The sequence below is a fragment of the Rattus norvegicus genome, chromosome 18 (assembly GCF_021556685.1).
Source record: "Rattus norvegicus strain SHRSP/BbbUtx chromosome 18, alternate assembly SHRSP_T2T, whole genome shotgun sequence".
Classification (NCBI taxonomy): domain Eukaryota; kingdom Metazoa; phylum Chordata; class Mammalia; order Rodentia; family Muridae; genus Rattus; species Rattus norvegicus.
This window is the reverse complement of record NC_141551.1, coordinates 23,694,507-23,721,942: the sequence shown is the minus strand read 5'-3', so window position 1 is coordinate 23,721,942 and position 27,436 is coordinate 23,694,507. Positions and strand designations below refer to the sequence as shown.

At 52.5% G+C, this 27,436-nt stretch overlaps 3 protein-coding genes across 5 annotated transcripts in view; 2 read left to right on the top strand and 1 right to left on the bottom strand.

Moving 5' to 3' along the window:
• Myo7b (myosin VIIb) overlaps positions 1–2,324 on the top strand; it is a 77,483-nt gene extending 75,159 nt beyond the window's left edge. The window contains 5 exon segments of the mRNA NM_001437304.1: positions 217–402; positions 570–686; positions 1,426–1,509; positions 1,629–1,748; positions 2,071–2,324. Of these exon segments, the coding sequence (NP_001424233.1) occupies positions 217–402; positions 570–686; positions 1,426–1,509; positions 1,629–1,748; positions 2,071–2,160 (597 nt within the window). The 3' untranslated portion in view covers positions 2,161–2,324.
• A 529-nt stretch (positions 2,325–2,853) lies between these two features.
• Lims2 (LIM zinc finger domain containing 2) overlaps positions 2,854–27,436 on the bottom strand; it is a 38,146-nt gene continuing 13,563 nt past the window's right edge. For all 3 annotated transcript variants that reach the window (NM_001012163.2, NM_001415698.1, NM_001415697.1), the window contains 9 exons: positions 20,160–20,319; positions 17,477–17,543; positions 17,106–17,226; positions 7,099–7,248; positions 6,305–6,455; positions 5,116–5,208; positions 4,443–4,491; positions 4,136–4,211; positions 2,854–3,611 (listed from right to left, as the gene is read on the bottom strand). In NM_001012163.2, the coding sequence (NP_001012163.2) occupies positions 3,464–3,611; positions 4,136–4,211; positions 4,443–4,491; positions 5,116–5,208; positions 6,305–6,455; positions 7,099–7,248; positions 17,106–17,226; positions 17,477–17,543; positions 20,160–20,315 (1,011 nt within the window). In that variant the 5' untranslated portion in view covers positions 20,316–20,319 and the 3' untranslated portion in view covers positions 2,854–3,463. The remainder of the gene's footprint in view (positions 3,612–4,135; positions 4,212–4,442; positions 4,492–5,115; positions 5,209–6,304; positions 6,456–7,098; positions 7,249–17,105; positions 17,227–17,476; positions 17,544–20,159; positions 20,320–27,436) is intronic.
• Positions 11,837–18,758, top strand: Gpr17 (G protein-coupled receptor 17). Its single transcript, NM_001071777.2, is given in 2 exon segments — positions 11,837–12,226; positions 13,644–18,758. A coding segment is annotated over 1 exon segment (1,020 nt). The 5' UTR covers positions 11,837–12,226; positions 13,644–13,664; the 3' UTR covers positions 14,685–18,758.

The following is a 27,436-nucleotide window of genomic DNA, read 5'->3' as shown; positions in this document are numbered from 1 at the left end:
TGAGGCTACGGGAGAAAAGCACACAGAAGGCCGAACACAGTGAACCGGCTTACAGCTTCCAAGGATGGCATCATGGGGACAGAACCCATGTCCACCACAGCACGGGATTAGCCAGCCCTCACTTAGGCCTTCGGTCTGCTCAGTTAGTGAACAGGGAAGATAACAATCCCCACTCCAGGCTTCTGTCACCTGAGGCCCAGCATGTCTGCCACTCAGGAGCTACCCAAGTACATGCGTGGGTTTCACAAGTGCTCCCGGGAAGACGCCATCTACCTGGCAGGCCTCATCTATAAAATCCAGTTTGGCAGCGATCGATCTCAAATGGCCAGTGTCTCGAAGATCCTGAAGGAGCTGGTACCTCAGAACCTCACATGCCTGATGTCCTCAGAGGAATGGAAAAAGGTCCTTAACAGGGCTGGGTGGCTTGGGATGTGGGCTGCCTGCACCTGTCCTGTCCTTACTACCTCTGAGGCCCTGCCCTACACTGACTTCCAGTGAGTGTAGCGCTGGCCCGAGTCTCAGAGCCGCTGGGTGTCCATGTCCTATACAGTGTCCCTCTCTTCCATCAGAGCCTCCTTCTGGAATGTGACAAACACAAGAATAAGTCAGTGGCCGAGGCCAAGGTGGAATTCCTGAAGCGGATCTACCGATGGCCTACCTTTGGATCTGCCTTCTTTGAGGTGAAGGTAGGCCTTAATCCATGCCAGCCTCTGCCCCAACACAGGCCCCGTTTAGGTGAGTCCTCAATGCATATCGGTAGACAGGAGTGTGTGCTCTAAATGTAACCCTGTGGAGCACCTAAAAAGTGGCCACTTGGGGGCCAGCGAGGAGATGTCTCGGTTGGCCAAGCACCTGCGGACCTGAGTCTGATCCTCGGAACTCATGCTGAAACACAGAGTAACAAAAGGCAGCACATGCTGCCGTCTGCTAGTAACCCCAGTGCTGGGGGGATGGAGAAAGGGATCCCTAAGCTTTGCTGGCCAGCCGACCTAGCCTATTTGGTAAGTGCCAGGCCAGTGAGAGACATTGTGTCAAAAATACTCACATACACACATACACATGGCCAGTGACATGGCTCTGCAGGCTACAGCCCTTGCCACCCAAGCCTGATGACCTGAGTTCAATCTCTAGGGCCTGCGTGGTGGAAAGAGGGAAATGACTCCTGCAATTGTCTGCTGACCTCCATTCACACACCATAGCACACACCACATGCACACACGCAGACAAATAAAACATGTTTAAGAAACAAAGGTGGTTGGTACCCAAGATTGACCTCTGACCTCCATACATGAGTGCACATACCACACGCGTGTGCATGCTTACCCCCACACACATTTCCCTGTACACACCTGGGCACACATACGGATAGGAAGTGGTCACTGACCCCCACATCCCTCTATGATAACTGAGCCTCTCTCTCTGCAGCAAACCTCTGAGCCTTCCTACCCAGACATCCTCCTCATTGCCATCAACCGACATGGGTTACTGCTCATCCACCCCAAGACCAAGGTAGAGCGCCAGGGCTGTGCCGGCAGCACAGCAGTCATACACTCAGGGTGGGATGCCTGCCTTCCTGGCTGCCCCTCCTGTCCAGCCCAGCCACCTGTCAACTGCCTCTCTGTTCCCAGGAACTGCTGGACACCTTCCCTTTCACCAAGATCTCCAGCTGGAGTAGCGGCAACACCTACTTCCATATGGCTTTGGGGAGCCTGGGCCAGGGCAGTCGTTTGCTGTGTGAGACCTCTCTGGTGAGCACAGGCCTCGCCTCCTACCACTACACAGCACCCTCACTGTGATAGATTCCTTGCCCATGACCAGGGCAAACCAGCCAGGGTCTGCAGGGAGGTTAGATGCACCCCCCGCTGCAGACTGAGAACCAGCATGTCCTAGGACTCTAACCTGACTCTGGGCCATCCTAGGCCGTTCTAAGGAAAGGGTGGAACTCGGGGCCACTAGAGCAAACAGAAGTGAAGTCCGGCCAGGGGAGCCTGCTTTCTTCCTTTCTTTCTACCATGTGCCCCAGGACTCTTCCTGTACCACAGCCTCTGACCCCACCCCCATCCTATCTAGGGATACAAGATGGACGACCTGCTCACTTCATACGTACAGCAGATCCTGAGTGCAGTGAACAAACATCGGGGCTTCAGGGCCAACCCCTAAGGGGTCCCATCTGCACCCATCTTCCATGCCGGCCTTCTACCCACTTCTCAGCATGCCTGACTGCCCCTCCTGGGCAGTCCCTGCAGAAGCCAACCAAGGTCTCAAGCCTCCTGGCAGGTGGTGGGCAGCTCCCTGAATCTGCAATAAAAATCCACCGAGCAGGAGGGAGTATGGGTCTCTGAGGGGAAGGGGGGATGGATGCGAAGCAGGCAGCTGGTCTGAGAGACACTCCACCCACCAGAAGGTCTCATCCAGAAAAAGCAAAAGGCACTGTGACTTTTCCTAAACCAGAGGCCAAACATATCCCTGGAGATCCCGCTTCCTGGGCCCTCCAGATGGTCTTCTCCCATCCATGAGGGTCACTGGGAGGCCTGCTGTGCTCTCAGGAGGGCCGGGTGGAAAGTGGGTGCCAATGGAACTGAACAGGGCTTTGGAGACCTGTCCAGTTGGCAGGCCCCGAGAAACACCCTATCACCATCTGCTCACCAAAACTAGCCAACGTGGTCACCTCCATCTAGGCCCGAGGAGTCCTGGCTGATTCTGTCTATAAGTCCTGGTGGTAGCCAATGTGGAGAACCTGAACCCCTCCTGTCTGCCTCTCTGGTGTGTCTCTTAGTACTGATCATCCCAGCAGGAATAGCTTTATAGCACCACGATTCTCCATCCTTCCCACAAACCACACGCACACTCCGAGAATGTGAATCAGCCTTCATTGTGCAAGTATGTCACCACTTTTGGGTCTGAGACGGCCAGGGCAATGTGCTCCTGGGAAATGGGACCCAAGCTGGGTGGGCAGCTGGGAAGCTTTCTATGAGGTCTTCTGAGTGGCAAAGGCAATGGGGGTCCCAGCCCTCTAGCTGGGTTTGCTGACACAGTGTAAGCACAAGCTACCTACTGTGGTTGAATAACTGAAGGGTACTCCCCTGAAGCCTCTGTCTGCGTGGTGCTGGCCCTGGGGCTGGGTCAGCTTCTCAGCCAAGCCCCAGGGTCACACTGGGCCTGAGAGTCTCCTGGGAGAGTAGAGAGGAGAGGTATCGGGCTGGGATCAGCGGGCCAAGCAAGTGGCAAATCATCCTGCCCCAGTTTGTCCCAGTCCCTGGAGGTTGTGGGTCTGGAAGGAAATGCTTGTGACGTGGGCCAGGCCTCAGCACAGAAGAGAGGACTACATAGCCCGAAGTGGACTGGAAACAGAATGCCCCCGGAGGAGGGGCTGCATTGGAGCAGAAGTGGGAGGTGGCTAGCAGGACTTGGGGCAGAGGGTGAGGGCTAAGGTTCTGCAGGCAGGCAAGGAGGCCAAGGACCTTCAGACTGAGTTGACGCCCACAGGCTTGGGCTGGGCCTTGCGGGAGCTCAGGTCGGACAGCTTCTTCAACCTCTTCTTCAGTTCCAGGGGGAACCTTTCATAGCACCTCTTACACACAGGCTTCATATCGAACTCCACAAACTTGTTCCTGCAGACAAAACCCCAGCAGTCTATGCCCTACCCACTCTGACCCCAGACAGTAGCCCAGACAGCAGCTGCCAGCCCTCTGCCCTCCCAGCCCCGCCTGTCACAGCCAGCAGGCTGGATTCCAGGGAAGGATGTTAGCCAGAGGGCACTGAGGAAGAAGCGATGAGCCTAGGTCTCCCTGGGCTTCTCTTCATAGCCCTCTGTGGCGCTCCATTGCTCTTGAAAGCGTGAGCCCTACCTTACCTCACAGTTCCAGCCACTCTTTACCCACCTAGGCTTCATGAGAGAGGCAGCCATCTGAAGACTGCTTTCACATATGCTGTTCCCTGACACAGAATGTTTTTCCCCAAAGCCCAGATTCCTTGGGTGTAACTGCAAGAGAACTTCATCGCTCTCTGAGATCCCTGGTCCACCTCATCTGCCTGGCATTCTTCTGCCTCACACATGCCCGGGGCTTGCCTGAGGCCGCAGTTCAGGGAAAGCGAGCTAGAAAGTCAAGGCTGCCAAGTGCCCACCACTACTCACTTCAGAGTGAGCTTCATGTTGCAGGCGGAACAGGAGAAGCAGTTCACACACCAGGCTTTGCTGAGGGCCGACACCACTGCAAGGCCAGACATAGAATTAGCAGTTCCCATCCAAGCCAGCTGCAGGCCCAGCTGAGCCAGATGAGCCTGCAGCTGTGGGACAGCCACCCCCCACTACCAACCACAATTCCTCCACTCCCCCACATCCCCCAAACCCCCTCCCACCCCACCTGCCCCTCCCACCACCAGGAGAACAGACTGGTTGGGAGAAAGCAAGGGAGGAAGGGGCTTGGGGACAGAGGCCTCACCGTCACCCTCAATCACATGACTGCAGTTGTAGCAGACATCCCCAAAGAGCTGTAGACAAAGAGCAAGCCGTCAGCACTGCCCACAGATATAACAACCTCCTCCTGAGCCCTTTCTGAGGATGCCCAGGTCACTGGAAGCACTCCCCAGAGAGTGCCACAGGTTGAGACATTGTTCCCCAAAGCTCCCATTGCTCCCTTTGATGTCTCCTATCCAAGTCCTGCAAGAGTGAGGGACAGTGTGGGACCTCCTCTCCTCTGTGAGCCTCTGAGGCCACAATTGCATATCTATCAAATAAAGACACTGTGTGGACAGCCGCTCATGTCTTACATACAGGCTTCAAGACTCCAAGCTGGAAGCCAAGGCCTGACCACACAGGCCTGGCTTCTGGCACGCACAACAGACTCCCACTCCCATGAGAGGAAACTGCAAATGCCCAGAGACCCTTGGTAGCATCTCACTGTGCTTTTCAGAATGTGAGGTCTGTCCCCCAGAGACAGGGCAGCAGAACCCATAGCTATCCCCAGGACCTTCTCCAACGGCCCACCTAAGTACCACTTCTGAACATGGAGAGGTCTAGACACAGCCCCAGCCCTGCTCTCTCAAGGTCCTGAGCCACCCCCACCCCCACCAGCTCTAGCCCTGTGTCTTTGTAGGATCTGTCCCAGGCCATACCTGGTTGTAGTGGGTCTCACAGTATGCTAGGCCTTTCTTCTCATAGTGCCGGTGCCCCAAGAATGGCTTCTCACACTTGGCGCAGACGAAGTGCTGGAGGAAAGAGGGTGTGGCTTGCAATATTAGGGCTGCACCAGGGACCCCAGAAGACAGGGAAGGGGGATGAGGCTCACAGTGGGCAGAACTGACGCCCAGATAGATGTTGTCAGAACCAGCTAAACCTGTGCTGGCCTTTCTTTCTTTCTTCCTTTCTTTCCTTCTTTCTTCCTTTCTTCCTTTCTTTCTTTCTTTCTTTCTTTCCTTCCTTCCTTCCTTCCTTCCTTCCTTATTTCTTTCTTTCCTTATTTCAACTTTTCTTGAGACAGGGTCTCAGGTAGTCCAGGATTTTTCAGAGTCACTATGTAGTCAAGGATAATATTGACCTTTTGATCCTCTCAAGAGGCAGGATGACAGACATGCAGGATTACAGTACAGGGAACTGAACTCAGGTCCTTGTGCATGTAAGGCAAGCGCTCTACCCACGGAGTGCATTGCCAGTCCTCCTCCTCATCCTTGAACGTGTCAATAATATCCTCTGTCACTGGATCCTGCTTGGCAAACAGCTTGTGAGCTCTGCCCTGATATTAGTAGGCGCCACCTGTTTCTATGCTCCCCCACCACAAAGCCCACATAGTCTAAGAAACATATCCTGTCCTTTGGAGCTTGTGTGAACACGGAATTCCCAAGAGTCAAGACCGCACATCCCACAGCCTTTGTTAATGGACACGGAGATGACCAGGCCACTGGAGCTGAAAGCACTCTTCCCAATGTATCCCTATGGGTATAATGGTACTCAGGGCATGAGCGAGAGCTGACCCAGGAGCCCACTAGCTCCCTGTCTATGTGGGGCTATGCACCTAACGGTTCCCATTGTGCACAGTCCCACAGGGTGCTCTGGGTGGACTGTGTCTAAGGATTGCTCTTGACTCTAGAACCTTCCAGAATGCAGAGATAAGAGGTAAGGTGACTGGGGCTGCCTGAGCATGGCCTGTGGGCTCTGGCTTCTTGGCTCCCGTGGACTTCCTAGCTAGAACAAGGAGAGGTTGCTCCCAGAGAGAGGTTTTCAGTGGGAATCAGTTAGCACATGGCCCAGGATGGGGTTCAGAGGAAATGTGAATGAGGCTTAAATCTGGACCCGCTCCATGCTCACCTCCACGTGCCACTGTTTGCCCAGCGCATTGACCACACGGCCCTCAATGGGCCGGCGGCAAGCCCCACAGATGGGAATGCCCATCTTGTCGTGGCAAGGCAGGCAGTAGAGCTCACCCTTCAGCTCTCGGGCATCAGAGGTCAGCTCCTTCCTGGAAGACAGCACAGAACCCACTCAGGTCCGGTCCCACCTATCTGTAGGGCCACTACAACTCTTAGTCCAGGGTAGTGTGCCTGAGGCCCCTGCTCCGGCTCAACCAGATCACGAAAATCTCTGGAGACTTCCTGTGTGCCCCCCAGACAGGCCCCAGGGCACAGAATCTCCCACCCAGGCCTGCCGGAAGTGCTGTGTTCTGTCCATTTAGCTTCCCTAGATAAAGCTCTGTTTCCCCTCATTCCCTCTAAAGCAGGCTGTGTGTCCAGGGCAAGCACAGGAGACCAGGGACTGCAGAAGATCCTCGGCTTCTCTCTCCTCTCTCTCCTCTTTCTCTTCTCTCTCCCCTCTTTCTCCTCTCTCTACTCTCCCCTCTTCAACACCACCACCAACCCTACAGTCTCTACTCTTTCCTCTCTGTCGCATCTACTCCTGCAGTCCAAAGGTTTCCCCTGAACAGAGTCCGGACAAAGGAGCCTGCCACCTCCTCCCGCCATCACACCAAAGCTCTCTGCCTCATGCACTCAGCACCCTCTATGCCTACCTTGTTGGCCTCTGTCCTGGGTGAGAGCCCCAGTAGCCCCGTTCTGTGACAGCCAGCATTGGCTTTGCCACGCACAAGGCCAGAGCCGGGCACCTACCCACAGTGGGAGCAGCTGAAGTGGTCCGGGTGGTAGGGATCATTCTTGAACATGAGGGGCTGCTCATCAATGGCGAGGTGACACCTCTGGCAGATGAATTTGCCCAGGCCCTTGGCCTTCTCACGGTTGTGGCAAGGCCGGCAGAGGTGCCTGTAGGAGGTAAGAGAAATGTTAGAAGAGCCATCTTCCTCTGACTCTTCCCAGGACAGCCCAGCCATCTCCTAGGAAAGCAAGACTAGAACCCCGGTTGTGCCCTCAGTGGCATCTGGGTAACCCAAAGTGAGCAAGGGGAAGGCAGGGGAGGATTCTGAAAGGGATGCTCTTCTTGTACTCTCAGCAAAAGCCTGTGGTAAGATGGCTCAACAGATAACGGCACTTGCCACCAACCCTAATAACCTGAGTTTGAACCCTAACGCCCATGTGCTGGAAAACATACATGTCCACTAGGACGCCTGTACTCGCTGCCTTTGGGGAGTATGCTCTTTTCCAAGGCTTCCTGAGCCTAGGACGTTGTGTGACACAGAAGGGACATTTTTAGCCGCCATTTGCTGAAAGACTGGTCTTGCTTTTCACTAGTCTTTTAGCGCAAGCCACAGTGAATGCGAGCCTTAGAGCATCACAGTGCGTGACAGAGCGGCCGAATCCACGCAGGCTCACGCGCCCCTCCCTTAGGGGTCTGCCGGATGAAGAGGGACCCTAATGCTCACAAGTGCTTTCTGTCTTTATAGACAAGTAAAGCTGTGTCGCACGGAGGCTCCTGAGCCCAGCTACTGTCACCACAGAGTCCTTTTTGTGAAGACTTCAGTCATTTCTGACTCTGCTCCTTGCCCTGAGCAACAGCTGTGGTCTCAACAGAGAAGGAAATCAACACAGGTTCTGTTTCCTGTCATTGCGGGTGCAAAGAATTTAGATTCAGAGTCCTCAGGCGAAGATGCACAAAACCCCATCCAATGTCCCTCGATCCCCAGGCCCCGCCTGTCACTCCAATAATGTAGTCCTACTGGACCTGGCTCTCCTTCCCAAGCTCCAACAATCCACTGGGGCAGCTCTCCACCTGTCACTGGCCTTCACAGCCAACTGACCCTGGGCCCTTTCAGTGTGTGCGTACGTGTGTGCTGTGTATACATATTTGTGTGGATTGTGCACCCATGCATGCGGATGTGTGTGCAGGTATGTGTGCATGTGCTAAGGCCAGAGGTCAATCTTGGGTCAAACTTCTCCATTGTTCTCCATCTTACTTTTTTGACTCAGGGCTTCTGCCTGAACGTGGAACTTGCCACCTTGGCTAAATTAGCCAATGAGCTCTAAGAGACCTGCCTGTCTCCATCTCCCCAGTCTCAGGCTATAGACACATGTCATCATGCTAGGCCTTACATGGGTGCGAGCGAGTTTGTATGCTTTCAGAGCATAACTGGGTCGTCTCCCCAGCCCACACCATTAGCCCATTACGTAGGCTTGTCACAGAGATTGACTGCCACTCAAGAACCTCCTAGCCTGGTGGATCCCCTGCTACCTCTGTGTTGTTGGTAATTTGGCTGCCGAAAATGACTCTCTTCTTGCCTTGGGTCTTATCTTCCTAGTGTAGCCCAGTGCTTGAGGCCCAAGAAAGCTTTCTGTCATTACTTGCTAACCTGCTGACTTACCTCCACTGGACCATGGATACCTGTCACTGAGAAGTAGCTCGGGGTCAGTATATTGAATACGTGAGTGAAGGAGAGAGGCAGCAGACATAATCTCTTTGTGACAACAGGACCAAGCAGAAACTGGGACCAGTGACTCAGCCCAAGTCTTCCTACCCTACAATAGGAAGCATATGTGGCCTGTGGCTACAACCTTCATTTCTGTGATCCTGTCTTTGCCCAGGCCTCTGTGCTCTGACTTCACCCAAGACCTGTACACAGCAACCAAGGACACAGGTGCCATGCCCAGTCACCTGCTGTAGCCAGCTCTCTCTGTGTCTCTGTCACAGTCATGGCCTTATTTCTCATGACTCCATTCTAAAGTTTGCATCTTCTCCTTAGAAGCATTCAACCAATACCAAAGAATTATGCTTCAAAGCCATACAAGAGATGGTGGCCCTCACACCACAGTGCAGGGCGCTAAGGCAGGAGGATCATGAGTTTGAGCCAGCCTTATCTAAATAGGGAGACCCTGTGTCAAAATCCAGGGGCTAGACAGATAGTTCAGTTAATGAATGACTTGGGTTTTGTAAACAAAAGTCCTGAGTTCAATTTCCAGAATCCAAACTTCAAAAACATTGGACATGGGCCACTCAGGCGGCTCGGCAGGTAAAGGTGCTTGCCGCAGGCTCTAACGCTCTGAGTTCCATCCCTGGGACCCACTGGGGAAAGGAGAAAACCAATTCTTATAAGCTGTCCTCTGAGTTCAATCACATGCTACGGCACACGTATGCCCACATAGATCATAATAAGTTGTTTTTAAAAGCTGGGCAAGGTGATACTCATTTATAACCTTGATGTTGGGAGAAGGGGAGATATGGATTCCTGGGGTTCACTACAGGCCAGTGAAAGACCCTGTCTCAAAAATATATCAACAAAAAAGGGGTGATGGTGGATGGTATTTATAAATGACATCCAAGGCTGACCTCTGGCCTCCACACTGCATAAACACATGTGCGCTCTCTCTCTCTCTCTCTCTCTCTCTCTCTCTCTCTCTCTCTCTCTCTCTCTCTCTCTCTCTCTCACACACACACACACACACACACACACACACACACACACACACACACACACATGCTCAGCTCAGCTCCCTAAAATTCTACTACAGAACTGAGAAATTATCAATGTCCTTGAAGCCATCACGATAACAGAAAGCCTATGGTTAGCTGACGATTTAACTCAAGGCCCAGCATGCACAAGGCCCTCAGTTCAATTCTTAGCACCAAAAAAAAAAAAAAAAAAGAGTATGTGAGCCCAAGAATGGTCTGGTCAGGGCAGTCAAACTCATGTCCAGCAGCATGAGCCAGCACCCAGTCCACTGCAAGAGCACAAGAGCTCTTAACCACTGAACCATCTTTCCAGCCTATATATTTTTACTAGTTTGAAGTTTATTTTTATTTTAACTCATGTATGTTCGTGAGTGTATGTCATGGGTGTGCATGCTCATGAAAGACAGAAGAAGATGTCAGAGCCCTTGGAACCTGACTATAAGTAGTTGGAAAACCCAAACATGATGCTAGAAACAAAACTCAGGTCCTCTGGAAGAGCATCAAGTGCTCTTAACTCCGGAGCAATCGTTCAGCCTCACCCCTTGTTTTTAGCAACAGGGTGTCCCATGGGCCTGGAACTTGCTGATTTGGCTAAGATAGCTGGCTGGGAGACCTAAGGACCTGCCTGTGTCTATCTCCCCCGTGCTGAGAGCATGGGCAGATGCTACCACACCAAGTTTTTTGCACATGAGTTTTGGGGTTCAAACGCCAGCCTTCTTGCTTCCATGGAAAACACTTGAGTTACACACAAATTAAACACACAATCATACCCCAACTACTTAGATATCTCTCTAATTCTCTCTAAGATGTCTTTATGAAATGATTTATGAAACCCATTTGGGTTTCCTGCTTTATACCCCACACACACATACACACACATACCACACACACACACACACACACACCACACACGCACACCACACATGCACACACATGCACACACATACACAAAGCTAAAGGTAAAGTTGAGTGTAAGAATTCTCCTGTCAAAATGCAGCAGGTAAACAGAGCAGAACAGATACACATAGATAGCCCTGTGTCTGTGGTGACATGTGGTGGAGTTTAGAGCCAGGCTTTGCCACTTGCTAGAGTTTGCCTCGGAGGGGATGACTTCACTTCTCTGATCTTTGGCTTCTTCAACTGTTCGATACAGTGAAATCCCCAGCTGCACAGGGCTGTGTGAAAAGACAAACTGACGATACCACTGGGCAGTACGTCCTCTCTAGATGATAACCACACATAATTATAAATGTCTTGTATTATGTTTTTGGGACAGGGTCTCATGAAACCCAAGCTGGCTTCTTCATACTCAGTATGTAGCCAAAGGTGACCTCAAACCTCTCAACTTCCGCCCTCTGCTTCTCAAGTGCAGTGAATATACACTTGAGCAGCATAGAGGTTGGAACCCAGGGCCTTGCTAGACAAGCACTAAAACAACTGAGCTGTAACCCCAACCATAATCTTGAACACTCTAACTGAACTCTAACTGAAAACGAATAATGCTGGTTTGGCTGCATTGTATAACTGCTCTGTTAGTGATATCAGCCGTGATGAGCTTCGATGAGTCACGGACAACACCCAGCTTGCAGCCACCCCAGCAGGAGCAAGCCTTGGTTGGGGAGCCACTGAGGCCTTCCTACTGGCCATCCTCTGCTGAGAGGCCCTCCCAGGCAAGAGCCAGGCCTGCTGGGCCGAGCTACATCCCCACAGCACAGACAGCACCCCCATTATAAGGCGCCTGCAGCTGTGCAGGGTTCTACATAAAGGCCATGATTTATTCCATACACCCGAACGGGGCCTAATTATACAGGACAGGACACAAGGACCCAGAGTGTCTGAAAGAATCCCGTCTCATCTAGCCCAAGATTCCTCAGCCCAGACCCTGGCATGCATAACAACCCCCTCCCCACCAGCCCAGTGAGCTTGGGATCCTGGCCCGTTGCCATGGTAGCTGACCCCTCCCTATCCCCCCAACTAGTAGAAAATCATCCCCTTCTGAAATGTCCTGTTGTGTCTGTCAACTCCCGCCAAAGACCCCCACCCGGCCCGGCCCTTGCCCACTCCCAGGCTCCCAGGACAGTCACACACTTGGCCTCTGTGATGCTCAGTGGCCTGGCTGGGGGGTGGGGGCATGCACGGTCTGAGGACACACTGGAATATTCAGTATGTGCTCCGTGGAAGCAGCCCCAGCTGGAGGAGCAGCCTACCCCACAAAGGACCCCTCAGGAATGAAGTAGCTTTTCAGGTTCAGGGGAGCGTCGGACTCTCCTGCTCGCCTTAAATAGTCAAGCCTTCCTTCTACAGCTACAAGGAGCCCACCTGGAGACCCACCCGCGGCTGCTCACAGCTCACCTGCTTCCCTGGTCTCCTTTCCTTTCTTTCCTGGGTCATCTGCAAGAGGTAAGGGGCAGGCAGGGGAGGGTAGCGAGGGGCAGAGAGCCTCAGGAGACTGAGTGGAGGTGACAGAGTGGAGACGCTGTATAGCCACACAGGGTGCTGCGCTGCTTAACAATTCCCCCCATCCTGAGGTTCTTGGGTTTTAGAATTATTGTATTTTTGGAGCCATGGCTTCATGTAGCTTAGGTTAAAGTCTTGAACTCTCTTCAGAATGGAGAATAACGCTGACCTCCTGACCCTCCTGCTTTTGAGTGTTGGGATTATAGGCACTTGCCATCCCAACCAGTCTATGTGCTGGGAATCAAACCTGGGGCCTCGTGCACACCAGGCAAGCACTCCACCACCTAGGATACACCCCCAACCCCAGTTCTTACTTCTGGAGCAAGGGGTTATGTATTTTCACTACTCCGAGCCCCTGAAGTAAGGCGGCCAGTCCTGGAAATCGATGCCCCACGAAGGACAACAGACAACTGCAGTGCATGTCCTGTGAGCCACACTCCCAGCTCTGGCCACAGTGCCTCCCTTGGTCCCCAGAGCTGAGACTGTGTCCTGAAAGATGCGGGACTCTCTCACACCCCATCTTGAGCTGTGGAACACCTTGGCTGGGAAGAGACTCCCTGCTGATCTGAGGCCCTGGCAAAGGTTTCCTAAACCCAGCTCTCACTCAGAAAAGCTGATCAAAATGCTATGTGTGGAAAACTCCAGAGACCCCGGGGCTCTCAGGTCCTGTGTCAGGAGGCATGCCCTGTATAGCTGTGATAGAACCTGCTGGCCCTGCTGGCAGGTTCAGCGATACCCTGCTCATTGCAGACCAGGTTAGCAGGTAGGGGAGGTCCTGGGCCTCAGAGGGAGCAGGCTCACCAAGCAAGCCGATACTAAAGGACTGGTGGGTGCCAAGCATGAGGCCCTTAGCAACAGCTCCCACTTAACTCACCTATGGGGCGTGGGTTTAAAGGAGTCCCACAGTGTTGCCTCTGCCTTGAGGTGGGATTAGGAAAAAAATAAGGCCCCTCACAAGCCCAGACAATCAAACTCTCTTCCCTTTCCCTCCAGTGCTAACTCCACCTTCTAGGGCCGAGGGAGTAAGTAACTAGGGCTAGAGGCAGAAAAGTAACTTCCAGGTCCTGAGTTTGACAGCAATTACCTCAGGCCCTCCTCATTCAAGGGGGAAACAATCAAGCCTCAGTTGGATTTGGCCTGTGACTGAAGTTCAAAGTGCTTCTGAGGCTGGGACAACGCTAATAGACACAGAAATCCACCAGACACAGGAGTCTCCCCTGGTATTCATCAGTTATGCCAGACCTAGAATGGCTACGTTCCTCCCAAGTTAGTGTCAGGACACTCTGAGGGCATCAGAGGTCCTGCCTCTGACTGTGGGGGAGCATTCTGAGATCCTGTAAACTGTTTCTACATTCCCTAGACTTCTGCCTTCAGCCACAAGATGGATGGCCTCGAGACAGCCCTACCGAGTCTGACTGACAATGCCTCCCTGGCTTACTCTGAACAATGTGGCCAAGAGACGCCCCTGGAGAACATGCTCTTCGCCTGCTTCTACCTCCTGGACTTCATCCTAGCTTTTGTGGGCAATGCTCTGGCCCTCTGGCTTTTCATCTGGGATCACAAGTCAGGCACTCCGGCCAACGTGTTCCTAATGCACCTGGCTGTGGCCGACTTGTCCTGTGTGCTGGTCCTGCCTACCCGGTTGGTTTATCACTTCTCTGGCAATCACTGGCCTTTTGGGGAAATCCCGTGCCGACTCACTGGCTTCCTCTTCTACCTGAATATGTACGCCAGCATCTACTTCCTCACCTGCATCAGTGCTGACCGGTTCCTGGCCATTGTGCACCCAGTCAAGTCCCTCAAGCTTCGAAGACCTCTCTATGCCCACCTGGCCTGCGCCTTCCTGTGGATCGTGGTGGCCGTGGCTATGGCCCCACTGCTAGTGAGTACGCAGACTGTGCAGACCAACCACACGGTTGTCTGCCTGCAACTGTACCGGGAGAAGGCCTCCCATCATGCCCTGGCTTCCCTGGCTGTGGCTTTTACCTTCCCCTTCATCACCACGGTCACCTGCTACCTGCTGATCATTCGCAGCCTCCGCCAGGGTCCCCGTATAGAGAAGCACCTCAAGAATAAAGCCGTCCGCATGATTGCTATGGTTCTGGCCATCTTCCTGATTTGTTTTGTGCCCTACCACATCCACCGTTCAGTCTATGTGCTTCACTACCGCGGTGGTGGGACTTCGTGCTCAGCTCAGCGTGCCCTGGCCCTAGGGAACCGGATCACCTCCTGCCTCACCAGCCTCAACGGGGCCCTGGATCCAGTCATGTACTTCTTTGTGGCTGAGAAATTCCGCCACGCCTTGTGCAACTTGCTCTGCAGCAAACGACTCACAGGTCCTCCTCCCAGCTTTGAAGGGAAAACCAACGAGAGCTCCCTGAGCGCTCGGTCTGAGCTGTGAGCCCGAGCTGGGCGAGCCTCGGGGAGGTCCTGTCACCGGGCCAGCTGTACACTGTTGCAGGAAGACTGGCTATTGACTGGGGTACACGCTACCAGAGCCAGCTAAAGAAGTCTATCTTCCCTCACTACTTCCTGAGCAAACAAACGGAAGCGCCAGGAGTTCTCGCCCTGCTCCAAGGCCTCAACTGCAAGGCCATCCAGTCTGAGCAAATCTATCCAGAGGGAGGACTAACTACGGGGCTGCCTGCCCACCCCTCCACAGGACTGGATTGGCCTGGCTTCTGCACAGCTCTCAGACACTCAGTGACTTCACTGGTGCTAAATAGGGAAGGGAACCACAGGGACATTTCTGGAACAATGGGAATCTTTCTTCTCTACTAAACTTCTAGCTTCTTTGATACTACAGATGCCCACAGACACAAAGCCCTACAGAATAACCCAGAGACAAGCTGCCCAAGGTCCAGGAGAAGAGGCAGCACAAATGCCAATGGAACTGGATGGACGTTTAATATTTCCTTTGAAGTGTATGGTATATCGAATATTGTTTAAGGTGCTTTGCCCCCATGATCTCTGTCTGAGTTTAGGGGACACAGACTCTAATGACAGCCACATGTGAGTATATTTCAGACTGGCTGCTTGTAAGCCCAGCAAATAGAGTTCTGGACTCCGCCCCTCTTGCAACCGTGTCCCCACACCTGCCTCAAGCGCTGTCCCGAGCTTCTCAACACAATGTGGTCTTGTCAGACATATGGACACCATTAGAGCCCACTGCAGGCAGGGAGCCTAATGTGTGAACTTGTCTCCAGCTACACCCAGAAGGGACATCCTGAGCCCCGCTCCCTCCCAAGAGGCTTCTGCAGCCCTGGCTGCCTGGGTCTGAGCTGTTGAACTTGTTAGTGTGTGATGACTGCTCTAATGCGTCCCCTTTCGTACTTGTTTGTAATACTCTTAAACATAATTGAGTCTTAAGATGAAGGAAATAATCGTGCTGGTTCAACATGACACATGATGTCCTCCCCCTGAAAGTCTTGTCTCTTCCACCCATGAATGACTGAGTAGGACAACACCCCCTTGTTGTGGTTCTGTGGCCTTGTGGCAGGTCTGCCCAGGCAGACCTGGAGCTGTGCATCATGGAGTTGATTGCCATTCTAGGTTAAGGGGGCTCTCGAACTTGTCCCTCCAGCTGCACCCTGCCTATCACTAGAGGAACCCCAAGATGACCCTGATGCTCAGAACTGCTTTTATCCAGTGCCGGTCTGGCCACCCCCACAGCCCCTCACCAAGACAACCTGCTGAATACAAGGCCGTGCCAGCCAGGACCAACACGAGGCCATGCGCCTCTTGGATGAAATAGCAAAGGGACAAGATCACTGCAGGCTGTGACAGGAGGGACAGAGGGGACAAAGACCCAGACAGTCTCATGACAAGCTGGAGGGTCTCTGAAAGTCAGCACTGCCTTTCCTGGCACAGGGGATGCAGAAGTAGACTTGGGTCAGAGGAGGAAAAATTTGCAGCTCAATTTGGGACCTGTTGTGTTAGAATCTCAAATGGAGATGCCACACCGGTGGGAGAACTGAGCAAAGGAGAGATCCGGAGGAGATCCCTGGATTGTCCAGATGTACCACTAAGAGGCCCAGGACTTTATCTTCAAAGGCAGGCATGGACTCGGGCCTAAAGAACATCCCCGTGCAGAGGGAGAGGCTGAGGGAAACTAACACAACAGAGAAATCTTACTGGGAGAGGATGTGTTTCACCCCAGGGAGGGTCCTGCTGTGAGAGCACTCAGAGAGGTCAAGGGGGAGCCTGGTGATACCCAGGTTCGGCTTCAGTCACAGAGAAGGTCAAAGGTGGTACTGGATGCTCCCCCATAGCTTTCCCAAGCAGGTGAGAGACTGGCTCATTGCTGCCGGGAAGGTGTATAACCCACAGGGAGAGAGGCAGGGGTGAGAAGAAAAGGTAAGGCCTCCTGGAAGGGGGACTGCCAGAGTACCAGGGAGGTATACAGTCCTGAATTTGGAGTCAATTGGGCAACCTGGTTAAGGGGTGTCCCTCCAATATCCTCCAGCCGTGTGAATGTAGGGAGGAAGGCAGACAGATGGGGTCGGCATGGTGCGGTAGCGGATGGGATGTCAGGGGTAATTGGGATTTATCAACTTAAAACTCCTCATCCATCCGTAGCCACTCAAGGCCCTTCAGGCCTGCTGCCCCCTAAGGACCACCCCTTGTCCAGAGGGAGCTCTGTCTGTCCTTACGCTCCTGCCTCCATCCTTATCCTGCGGGCTGTGTTCTCCCTCTAGCAGGGGCAGGACAAGGCCCACAGCCGGATCAGTAGAGGACGCTGCAGAGCCTACTAGGCAGGACGAAGGCACTTAGAGTGGTGGCAGGAGATCCTCCTCTCTGCCCACGGCTGCCGCTGGCTCACCTGCCTGCGTTCTTCACAAAGCCCAGGTCAGCCAGCTCCACGTCGCACAGCTCACAGCGGAAGCAGCCCGGATGCCAGTTGGCGTTCATGGCCTTGATCACGCGGCCGATGACAAACTCACCTGGGAGAGGAGAGACCTCAGCTACCAGGGCACACTCCCCAGCCGTGGGTATCCCCCAAGCCCTATGTACCCAGTGCTCCTCCCGTGTAGCCTGTCTAAGCACCCCTCTTTTAGGGGTCAGAAGAGCAATGCTCAGGAAGACAGACTGAGGGCATCAGGAGAAGTCCCCAGGCAAAGGAATGCCAGTACCACCTGTTACCCCACTTGTCCCCTCCCCACTTGCTAAGTACAGTCAGTCACCAGCTCTTACCACAGAATCCGCAGCATGGAGCGAACAGCATTTGGAAGTCGTGTTCACAGTACTTCCGGCCCTCAAACTGCAAACGGGGGCCACAGAAAAAAGGCACGCAAGTCATTCAGCACCTCACAAGCTTTTACACCCTAGTAAATAGCAGGGGTCTGGGGTCCTGAGAAGGGAGGCTTCTAAAGCTAGCTGGAGCAGGGGTCTAGCCCATGCCACTTAGCAGAGTGCAAAGTCGTGGAGGGTGGGGCGGGTTTCACAGAGATACTGAGGGTCCGAGGCCAGCTCTTGGGGATTCTGCTGTCTGCTGAGGGAGAGGGGACCTGTGGGTCCTGACCACAGGCCGAGCTGAGGTGGGAGCGGTGCTGGGGAAGGAAGGGTCAAATCTTGCGTTCTATGTGCTACTCCATTCTTCACATCTGACCAGCTCAGTTCCCCCAAAGACTACAAAAGACCCACAGAGGGAAGACGGAGGAAAGGATTCTCAGGGAGGCCCTGGGGAATTGGGGTGACAAAGAAAAAGCACAGCCGTGCTTCAGTCAGCCACTGTCCTGTACCGTCCCCAAGAATGACCAAAGCTTGCCTTGCCTTTCTCTCCCTTAACAATTTGCTTTCTTAAGAAAAATCTGGGGCTGGGGATGTAGATCGGTTCATAGAGTACCTGACATGCATAAAGGTCTTGGTTTGGTTCACAGAATTGTGGGAATGGTAGTGCATATCTGTAATCTCAGCACTGGGCAGATGGAGACAGGATGCACCAGACGTTCAAAGTCATCTTTGACAACTTCCTTCCCCTAAAGTCACATGCAGCTCTCCACTGTGAGGGAGGCAGGGGCTTGAATTCCTTCAGCAGCAATATCTCCCAGACACCTACTGGGCTGGGCTTGGCTGTGGTCTAAATCTCCTAGCAGAACTCTGCTCAACCCTCTGATGCCTCTCCAGCCAGCAACTCTTGGGAGCCTGGAAAGTGACTGGAGATCCTCACCTGACCACATATCCACATCAGTCAGTCAACGATGCCGACTGCTGACAACTCTCGGAGAGTCCAGCCCCCTCAAGCTTTGGTCCCCTCTCCACTGCAGCCCAGAGGAGTGACAGCCAGTGCTTAACCAGCTCTGGGGGAGGCAACAGAGGCCTTGCCAGACGCTGTGGTGTAAATCTTTCTTCCAAACTGATGTCACCACACAGATGAAAATAATCTCAGATGCATAAACGGGAAAGTCTAACAAATAACGGGAAGTCGGTGTCTTATGTACTTGTTATCATCATTTTTAATAAAGTACTATATCTATGTCTGTTGACATGGTTTTATATGTCTGTGTTTATGTGTATGTGTGTATCCCCCTTTTTGAGACAGGGTCTCTCACCAACCTGTGGCTCACTGAATAGGCTAGCTGCCTAGTGTTCGAGCCTCGGGGATCCAGCTGCCACTGCTTTCCCAGTGCTGGGCTATGGCACAAGCCACCACGCCCAGCTTTTTGACTTTAGTTCTGGGGATGAAACTCAAGAGCTCACGGTTGCAAGACAAGCACCCTGATGTCTGAGCTGTTTCCTCAGCCTTTGCATGAGTGACTTCTTAACAACAGCTGTGTTTAAGGATGGATTTGACAGCTTGCTCTTGTGAGCCGGTGTGGGAAATACAGGCCCTTTACTTATGGCAGTATTAATAACCCCACTCCTGGTCCCACCTGCTATCCCAGCTTCTATCCCAACTGGCTCTAAGCCTCTGTATGGCACAATGACCAGAGCCCCCCTCCCCTTCCATTTTGTTTGTTTTCTGAGAAAGTCTTACTATGTAGCCTCCTATGATCTAGTGTTACAGACATATGTTGCATGCCTTGAGTCACAGGGGTCCTTTTCACTTGTTGGACAAGGCTGTGACCCCTCCAGCCCAATCCTGGCTGTCCCAATCTTTTATAGAAAAGAAGATCAAGGCCCCAGAGGTGAGTCAATAAGGTAGAAAGATGGAGTCTCTATTTCCCACCACTCTCCCACTCATTCCTCTGCTTCGACTTCTACCACTCCAGCCTCTTCCCAGATACCCCACATGCTCCTGCTTCAACATCTTTACGTATGTTGTGCCCTCTGCCAAGATCGTTTCCTGCAGAAGAGTGTGTGTGTGCATGCATGTCTCTGTCTCTGTCTCTCTCTGTCTGTCTCTGCCTTCTCTGTCTCTCTCTCTCTGTCTCTCTCTCTCTCTCTGTCTCTCTCTCTCTCTCTCTCTCTGTGTCTGTGTGTGTCTGAGTTTGTGTGTCTGTATGTATCTGTGGATGTATATGCATGCATGTGTATGTGTGTATGTGTGTGTCTCTGTGGAATTATCTGTGTGCATGCATGTGTGCATATGTGTGTGTGTTTATCTGTGTGTGTCTCATCAAACACCACCTGGTTACCCAACTCTAACCACGAGAATGCTTATTTCTGAAGCATCCTCACTAGACAATAGAAGCACTCAGCCATTGCATTTGCTCTCTGACCCAGCGAAGGACAAACATCATGACGTAGGTTTGTTCTACCCCAGGGCCTGCCCAGTACCGTCCAGGGGAGACTGACTGATTGGAGACGTTGCCAGGTGAGAGATGGACCAACACGGTGTGGGAAACTCAGCTTTGCGGTGTCAGAGCCTGGCCAGGTCACAGAACAGCCACAGGCTCTCCAAGGACAGCCTACCTACCACCCAGACCCTCCTCACCTCATAGAAGAGCCCCTCGGGAAACGGCCGGAAGCACTGTGCACACACAAAGCAGTGCTCATGGTAGAGCTCCCCATTACTGTTGACGATGCGCTCTGTGGGGGCAAACCGGGCTTGGCACCGCTGGCACATGGCATCCGCCAGACATTCTGACATGTTGCTAGAGGGGACAGAAGGAGACGGTCAGCACCGGGCAGCAGGCTGGCAGAGCAGGCCTAGGGACACGGCCCTGGTTGAAAGGCTCAGGGGAATCCAACCTTTAAGGGTGACAAACAGGGCACCTACTTAAAACATGAAATGGTGTATGTGTACGTACAGTGTATGGGGGTGGCACACATGTATGTACGCCCACAGTCGACAATCATCTTAGTTCTTGTTCCCCGGGCACCACCCACTTTTTAACATTTTTTTATTTTACTTTTTACTTATTCACTTTACATCTCACTTGCTTCCCCCTTCCCAATCACTCCCTCCCACAATCCTTCCCCCAACCCCTTCGATGTCTTCTCTGAGCAGGTGGGGGCTCCCCTGGGTATCCTCCCACCCCAGCACCTCGGACTCTGTGATGCTAAGCACTTCCTCTCCTGCTGAGGCCAGACAAGGCAGCCCAGCTAGAAGAACACACCCCACGTTCAGGCAATGGGTTTGGAGAAAGTGCACGCTCTGATTGTTCGGGACCCACGTGAAGACCAAGCTGCACATCTGCTGCTTCTGTGAAGGGAGGCCTAGGCCCATGTATGTTCTTTAGTTGGTGAGAGCCCCAAGCAAGCACGAATCCCTGACACTATTAATGATACTCTGTTATGCTTGCAGACAGGACAATGTTGGCCTCTGAGAGATTTGGGGAGATATAGACACCCACAGACAAACAGTGGCTGGAGCTTGGGGACTCTTATGGAAGAGTAGGAGGAAGGATTTTGGGTTCTGAAGGGGATAGGAACTCCACGGGAAGACCAACAGAGTCAACTAACCTGGACCATCCACAGTTTTTTTTGGCAGCATCTCTCACTGACCTGGAATTCACCAAGCTGGCTAAGCTGGCTGACGACCAGCCTGTGTGCCCCTCCCCACAGTGCGGGGGGGGGGGGGAGGGGGGATAAGCACTGGTCTTCACACCTGGCTGCTCCACCACACCTCCCTGCCGAGACGACAAGTCTAAAGGCATGTACTGGGTTAGTTTTTGTCAATTTTACACAAACTGGAAACACCTGGGAGGCGGGACTCTCAGCTGAGGCGTTGCCGCCATCAAATCGGCCTGTGGGCATGTGTAAGGGACCTTTTCTTAATCTGTGGTTCATGTGTGAGGTCCTGGGTTTTTAAGAGAGCAGTGGAGCCAGCCTTTGGGGGAACAAGTGAGCGGCTTTCCTGGGTGGTTCCTGCTTGAGTTCCAGTTCCTTCCCTCAGTGATAGACTGTCATCCTGTGTGAGCCAAAGAAACCCTTTCTTCCTCAAGTTGCTTTTGTTCTATCACAGCAACGGAAAGCAAACTACGACTGTGAGCAAAGCAACCCCCCTCTTAAGCAGTATTTCTGTCCTAGTGACCATGCCTAGCCCATGCATCAAAGTCATGTGAACTTCTGTTCCCTCATCTGTAAAACGGGCCCAACATCAGCTGTCTCCAAAAGACAATTTGAGCAGAAGAATCTACTTTACACCCGAGCTGCCCCACTTGGGTGTTTGCGTGTGTCTGCGCTATTTCAAACACGAGTCAGGTTTGGTCGTAAAGAGAGCCTCCCCTCCCCCCACCCCAGCCCCGCCCGCCCCACGAAGCAAGCACAGCCTCTAAGTTTCCAGTAGAGGCTTCCTCAGCAGGGAGTTTCCACCCCTGGGATGATTTGGCCCGTCTCCCTGGTCACATCGGGCTCAGAGGTCACCAGGCTGCACATTAATAAACAGGGTTTGACACAAAGACAGCCCTATTCCTCACACTGTAAATGCCAGGAAATTATCACTCCTCCTTGGACAAGGAGCTGAGGATGTGGCTCAGTGTAACAGGAACGGCAGGGCTGCCTCTATGCAAACGCTAAGCGCTGTGCAGCCACAGAAACCTCTCCAGCAGGAGGACCTAACTGAGGACTGCCTGAGAGAGTAAGGATTGCGGTGCAAATAATGCCAGCCAATCAGAAGCTGCTGTTTAGAAGAGATACTTTCTCGGAACCAATGGGGCGTGGGGAGGGTACAAAAGGAGCTTGCGGGGTTGGGGATTTAGCTCAGTGGTAGAGTGCTTGCCTAGCAAGCACAAGGCCCTGGGTTCGGCCCTCAGCTCCGGGGGGGGGGGGGGGGGGGGGGGCAGATTTTCTCATCTGCTCCCGGGGTCTGTGTCGTTCCAAACCCCAAGACAGAGTCGGGCTCAGAGCTGTCCAGAGCACGGACAATGAAAGGTCTTTGTGGGACTGGGAAGGTGACTCAGTTGATAAAATGCTTAGTGTGCAAGCAGGAGGAACAGAGTTCAGACCGCCATCACCCATCTTTAAAAAAAAAAAAAAAGGCTGCCCTCTTATCTGTGATCCCAGCACCAGGCAGGCAGAAACAAGCAGATCTATGGAGTGCATTGGCCAGACTAGCGGAGCCAGTGAGCTCCAGGTTCAGTAAGAGATTCTGTCTAAAAAACAATGTGGAAAAGAAGGTGAGGAAAACATCTCAGCTCAGCCTCTGACCTCCACAGCCACAAGAACTCAAACGTGCATGCCTGTGTCCACACACATCATCTCTGGCTGAAAACTGGGACAGAGGGAAGGTATTTCACAGGCTGCTATCTGCATCAGTGGTTATCTGCAAAATGCCTGCCGGATGCTGGGTCATCCTCGAGGGCCCAGCGCAGGCCTAGGCAATCCCGCTGCTCAGGCAGGGACCTGCGGTTCACCTCGTGTGGTTCACCTGCTGCAATGGAGCCCTCCCTCGTCAACCCTGGTTGTGTATGGTATGAACTATGGTGTCAGGATACCAGGATGGATATAACGAACACCTTGACAACGGCACTAGGGGGGCTGTGGGCCCTGTAAAGAAACCTGGGCCCCAGCCAGATCCCAGGAGCACGCACGTGCATGCACATGTTACACAGTGCCCGATGTTGGATTTCTTTGAACTTCATGATACCTCAGGCCAGTTCTCTGTTGCGATGGGTGTGACGTATTTGAGGTATTCTTGATTTGAAAAAAAGAAAGAAAGAAACCAAGGTGCTGGACCAAAAGGGTATACAGGCTTCTCAAGAAGCTGTTATCCCGGGGCTGGGGATTTAGCTCAGTGGTAGAGCGCTTACCTAGGAAGCGCAAGGCCCTGGGTTCGGTCCCCAGCTCCGAAAAAAAGAACCAAAAAAAAAAAAAAAAAAAGAAGCTGTTATCCCTGACAGGTTTTGGATGGATTTGGAGATTTAGGGAAGAATATGTTCCCTTTCTCTTTCCTGCCTCTCCTCTCTGTTTTCCTTTTCTTTCTTCTCTTTCCCTTGGGCAGGGTCTCCTGTAGTCCAGGTAGCTGATGAGGGCCCTCATTCCCCGGCCTCCGCTGCCCGAGTGCTGGGATTATAGGAGCACACCGCCATACACAGTATTTTGCAGCCTAAGGCTCCAGTTCATGGCTTTCTTGCATCTACACAAATGCTCTACCAGCTGAGTTGTTGACCGTGCCCTGGACAGCTCTCAGCCCCACCCTACCAGCTCTTGGAGGTTTGGGGGTGAGTTGTCACAGAGTCAACAACACAGAGCCGGTGAGAAATTCTGCAGCGAGCTCCTCTGAGCACTGCTGCAAGCTCCTTTAATACCCTCCGCCCATGCCCACATTGGTCCCAAGAACGTATCTCTTCTAAACAGCAGCTCCCAATTGGCTAATGTGTCAGCAATCCTTGGTCCCTTGGGTAGTCCTCAATTAGGTCCTCCAGCAGGAGATGTTTCTGCAGCTGCACAGCCCCCAGCGTTTACATAGAGGCAGCCCTGCCGTTCCTGCTCTGACCTTTTTCAGGGTTCAGTCCTCTAGATCCCCTGTCCAACTTCCCTGTCATTGAAAGGAAGTTCAGAGGAACCCGAGTGATGTCAACTGTCTTTGCCTCTCCTGTTATTGCGTCCTTAGCCTGCCCACCTATGACCGTGGCTCCCTGGTCCTCTCCCTCCACACTTCCTCCGTCTCCTGCTCTGGAACCACTTGTTCCTTAATGCCAGTGACCCTAGACCCACAGCCCCATGGATCTCTCACCCTAGCTTTTTACAAGTCTCTTCCAGCCTGATGGCCCTGGGGCACGTGCCTAGGAGCCATGCCCTCTGTTCTCTCTCAGGAGATACTCCCAGAATCCTCCTCACCCAGGTTAACCCATACTAGTAGCTCATACTTCGGGGACCATCCCAAACCCTGCTGTTGCCCTCTTTCTTCTCTACTATGACAATTCCTGGGGAGTCAAGCAGTTACAGCTTTCGAGTCTGTCTAAGCTGTGCTGAAACCACCGCCATATTTTGGTTAGTGATGTCTTTGATCAATGGAACCCAGGTTTGAGCCTCCCTAAAGTGGCAATAAAATCGCCCATTCTGTAACTGAGGATGTGGTTCAGTGGGTAGAGCGCTTACCTTAACATACTCCAGGCCCTAGATTCAGTCCTCAGCATAGCATAAAACCAAGCCTGTAATCCCACTACTTGGGAGGCGGAGGCTGGATCAACAGCCTCAAATCATACTTGACCACACTGTGAGCCAAGGTTAGCCTGGGACACATGAGACTGTCTCATAAAAATAAAGTCATCTCATTCCAAAAGTCACCAAATGGGATGGCCTTAACCTGTCCAAGCTATAGACTACATCAATCCCAACTCCCATCAAGTGCTGCCTTCACCCTGCCTCCAACCCAGCCCAGTTCCTGTGCCTTGGGTGGCCAGCCTCTCCGAAGGACAGACAGGACGAAGGACAAAGGACGAGGAGGGGTTTCCTCAGCAAGTACAGCGGGCAAGTGCAAGTTCTTCCGGCCTTTGTTGTGTGCAACCCCACCCAGCCTCTCCCCATTTACCTGAACTCATTGTAAACCCAAGGCCCGGCTTGGTCAGAGCAGGGCTCTGCAGGTACAGCCCCCACCCGAGAGCCCACCTGGCCAATAGCCCAGGAGGTGCTGTCAGCCACCCCCCCAACCCCCCACCCCCTACCCCGCACCCCAGTAGGGCATAACAATGGGAGCCTCCTCCCCAGCCAGAGCTCAAGTTATGGATCGCCTAAGGGCAGCAGGGTCAGATCTGAAATAGAAAGGATATTGTTCCTGCTGTGCTGTACCGCCAGCTCCCAGAAAGCTGGGTTGGGAGAGGGGGAGTGAGGGGGAGGAGGGAACTGGGCAGGTCCCAAAACAGGGCAGGGTTCAGTCTGTCCCTATACTGTGGGGAACCTGAGCTCTTGAGCACGCTGTGGTGGGAAGTGGGTACATACAAACCCTTTTAAGAATCCTTGGACTGGGGCTGGAGAGGTGGTTCAGTGGTTAAGAGCACTGACTGCTCTTCCAGAGGTCCTGAGTTCAATTCCCAGCAACCACATAGTGGCTCACAACCGTCTGTAATGGGATCTGATGCCCTCTTCTGGTGTGTCTGAGTACAGTGTAATCATATACATGAAATAAATAAATAAATTTTAAAGAATCCTTGGACTGGTTAAGAAACTTCCCGCTAGGCAGGACATGGTGGCATACGCCTTCAGTCCTAGAACAGGAGAAGTTGAGACAGGAGGATATCTGTGAGTTCAATCAAGGCCAGTCTGATCTACATCATGAGTTCCCCCCAAAACCAATTTTAAAAGCCAAGCACAGTGGTTCACAACTTGGAATCCCACAGTGCTGACATAGTGGTGGTAGTGTGGGAGAGGGGGTGGTAAATAAAAACAGACAGAGCTCTGGGAGCTCCCTGGCCAACGATCCTGGACAATGTGGTGAGCTTCCAGGCAAATAAATAAATAAATAAATAAATAAATAAATAAATAAATACAGGAAGGGGTGCCCCAGGAATGCCACCAAAGGTTGTCCTCTGACTGCCACACATGCTGTATGCAGTCACCCACATATTCAATTGCCCACAAGTGTGCACACACAAAATAGCCAAGCATTCTAAAAGAAGCCTAGAAGTCAATGCTTAGAGAAGCTCTCATGACTTTTACTCATAAGAAAGAGACACAGTGACTTGCCACCCAGAGACACTAGCCTAGGGGAGTTTGAAAATTATGGCCACTGCTGTCTGAGCCGCCCCTGTATTCACCAATGTGAGGCACAGTATGGAACTCTTAGCTGTTCCCGTGAACCTTCCTGATAAGATCCTAAATGACCAGTTACCATTGTTTCAGACAACCAGCGGTCAACAGACAACTGTGCAGGGCCCGCCTTCTGTATTCAGGTGCCAGGAACACACATCAGCAAACCCGGAGACAAAATGGTACTCATTAACAAGCCCTGCCCAGAATATAATTTGCAAGAACAGCCAATTCCAAAGTTGCCCAACAATGATTGATTCAACAAATATTTTTTAAAGGGCATTTAGAGGCTAAGTCCAGAGGAGACAAAAGGCTTCAATGCCTACAAACCCACTCTCTGGCATACAGAAGCTTAGGCAGACAGTTTTCTCAGTCAGCTTAAGGTTATGCCCCTAAAGTACCTCAGCCTCTCCCTTATGGAAATCTTTTTTTTTTTTTTGGTTCTTTTTTTCGGAGCTGGGGACGGAACCCAGGACCTTGCGCTTCCTAGGCAAGAGCTCTACCACTGAGCTAAATCCCCAACCCCTCCCTTATGGAAATCTTAAAGGTCAGAGCCAGGACTCTCAGATATTGTTTTAAGGACATGTGAATGTGATTGGCTCACACTTGTAACCCCAGCACTCCAGAGGTGGAAGCAGGCAGATCAGAAGCTCGAGGTCGTTATCTTTAACTACAAACTGAATTAGAGGCCAGCCTGTCTTTAATATTTATTTACTTATTTAGCGTTCATGCGTGTCTGTGTGTGTCTGTGTCTGTGTGTATGTGTGTGTGTGTCTGTGCGTGTCTGTGCGTGTGAGTGTGTGTCTGTGTGTGTCTGTGAGTGTGTCTGTGTGTGTGTCTGTGCGTGTCTGTGTGTGTGTCTGTGTCTGTGTGTGTTTGTGTGTGTGTGTCTGTGTGTGTGTTTGTGTGTGTGTGTCTGTGCGTGTCTGTGCGTGTGAGTGTGTGTCTGTGTGTGTCTGTGAGTGTGTCTGTGTGTGTGTGTCTGTGCGTGTCTGTGTGTGTATGTGTGTGTCTGTGTCTGTGTGTGTTTGTGTGTGTGTGTGTGTGTGTGTGTGTGTGTGTCTGGTAAGATCAGACAAT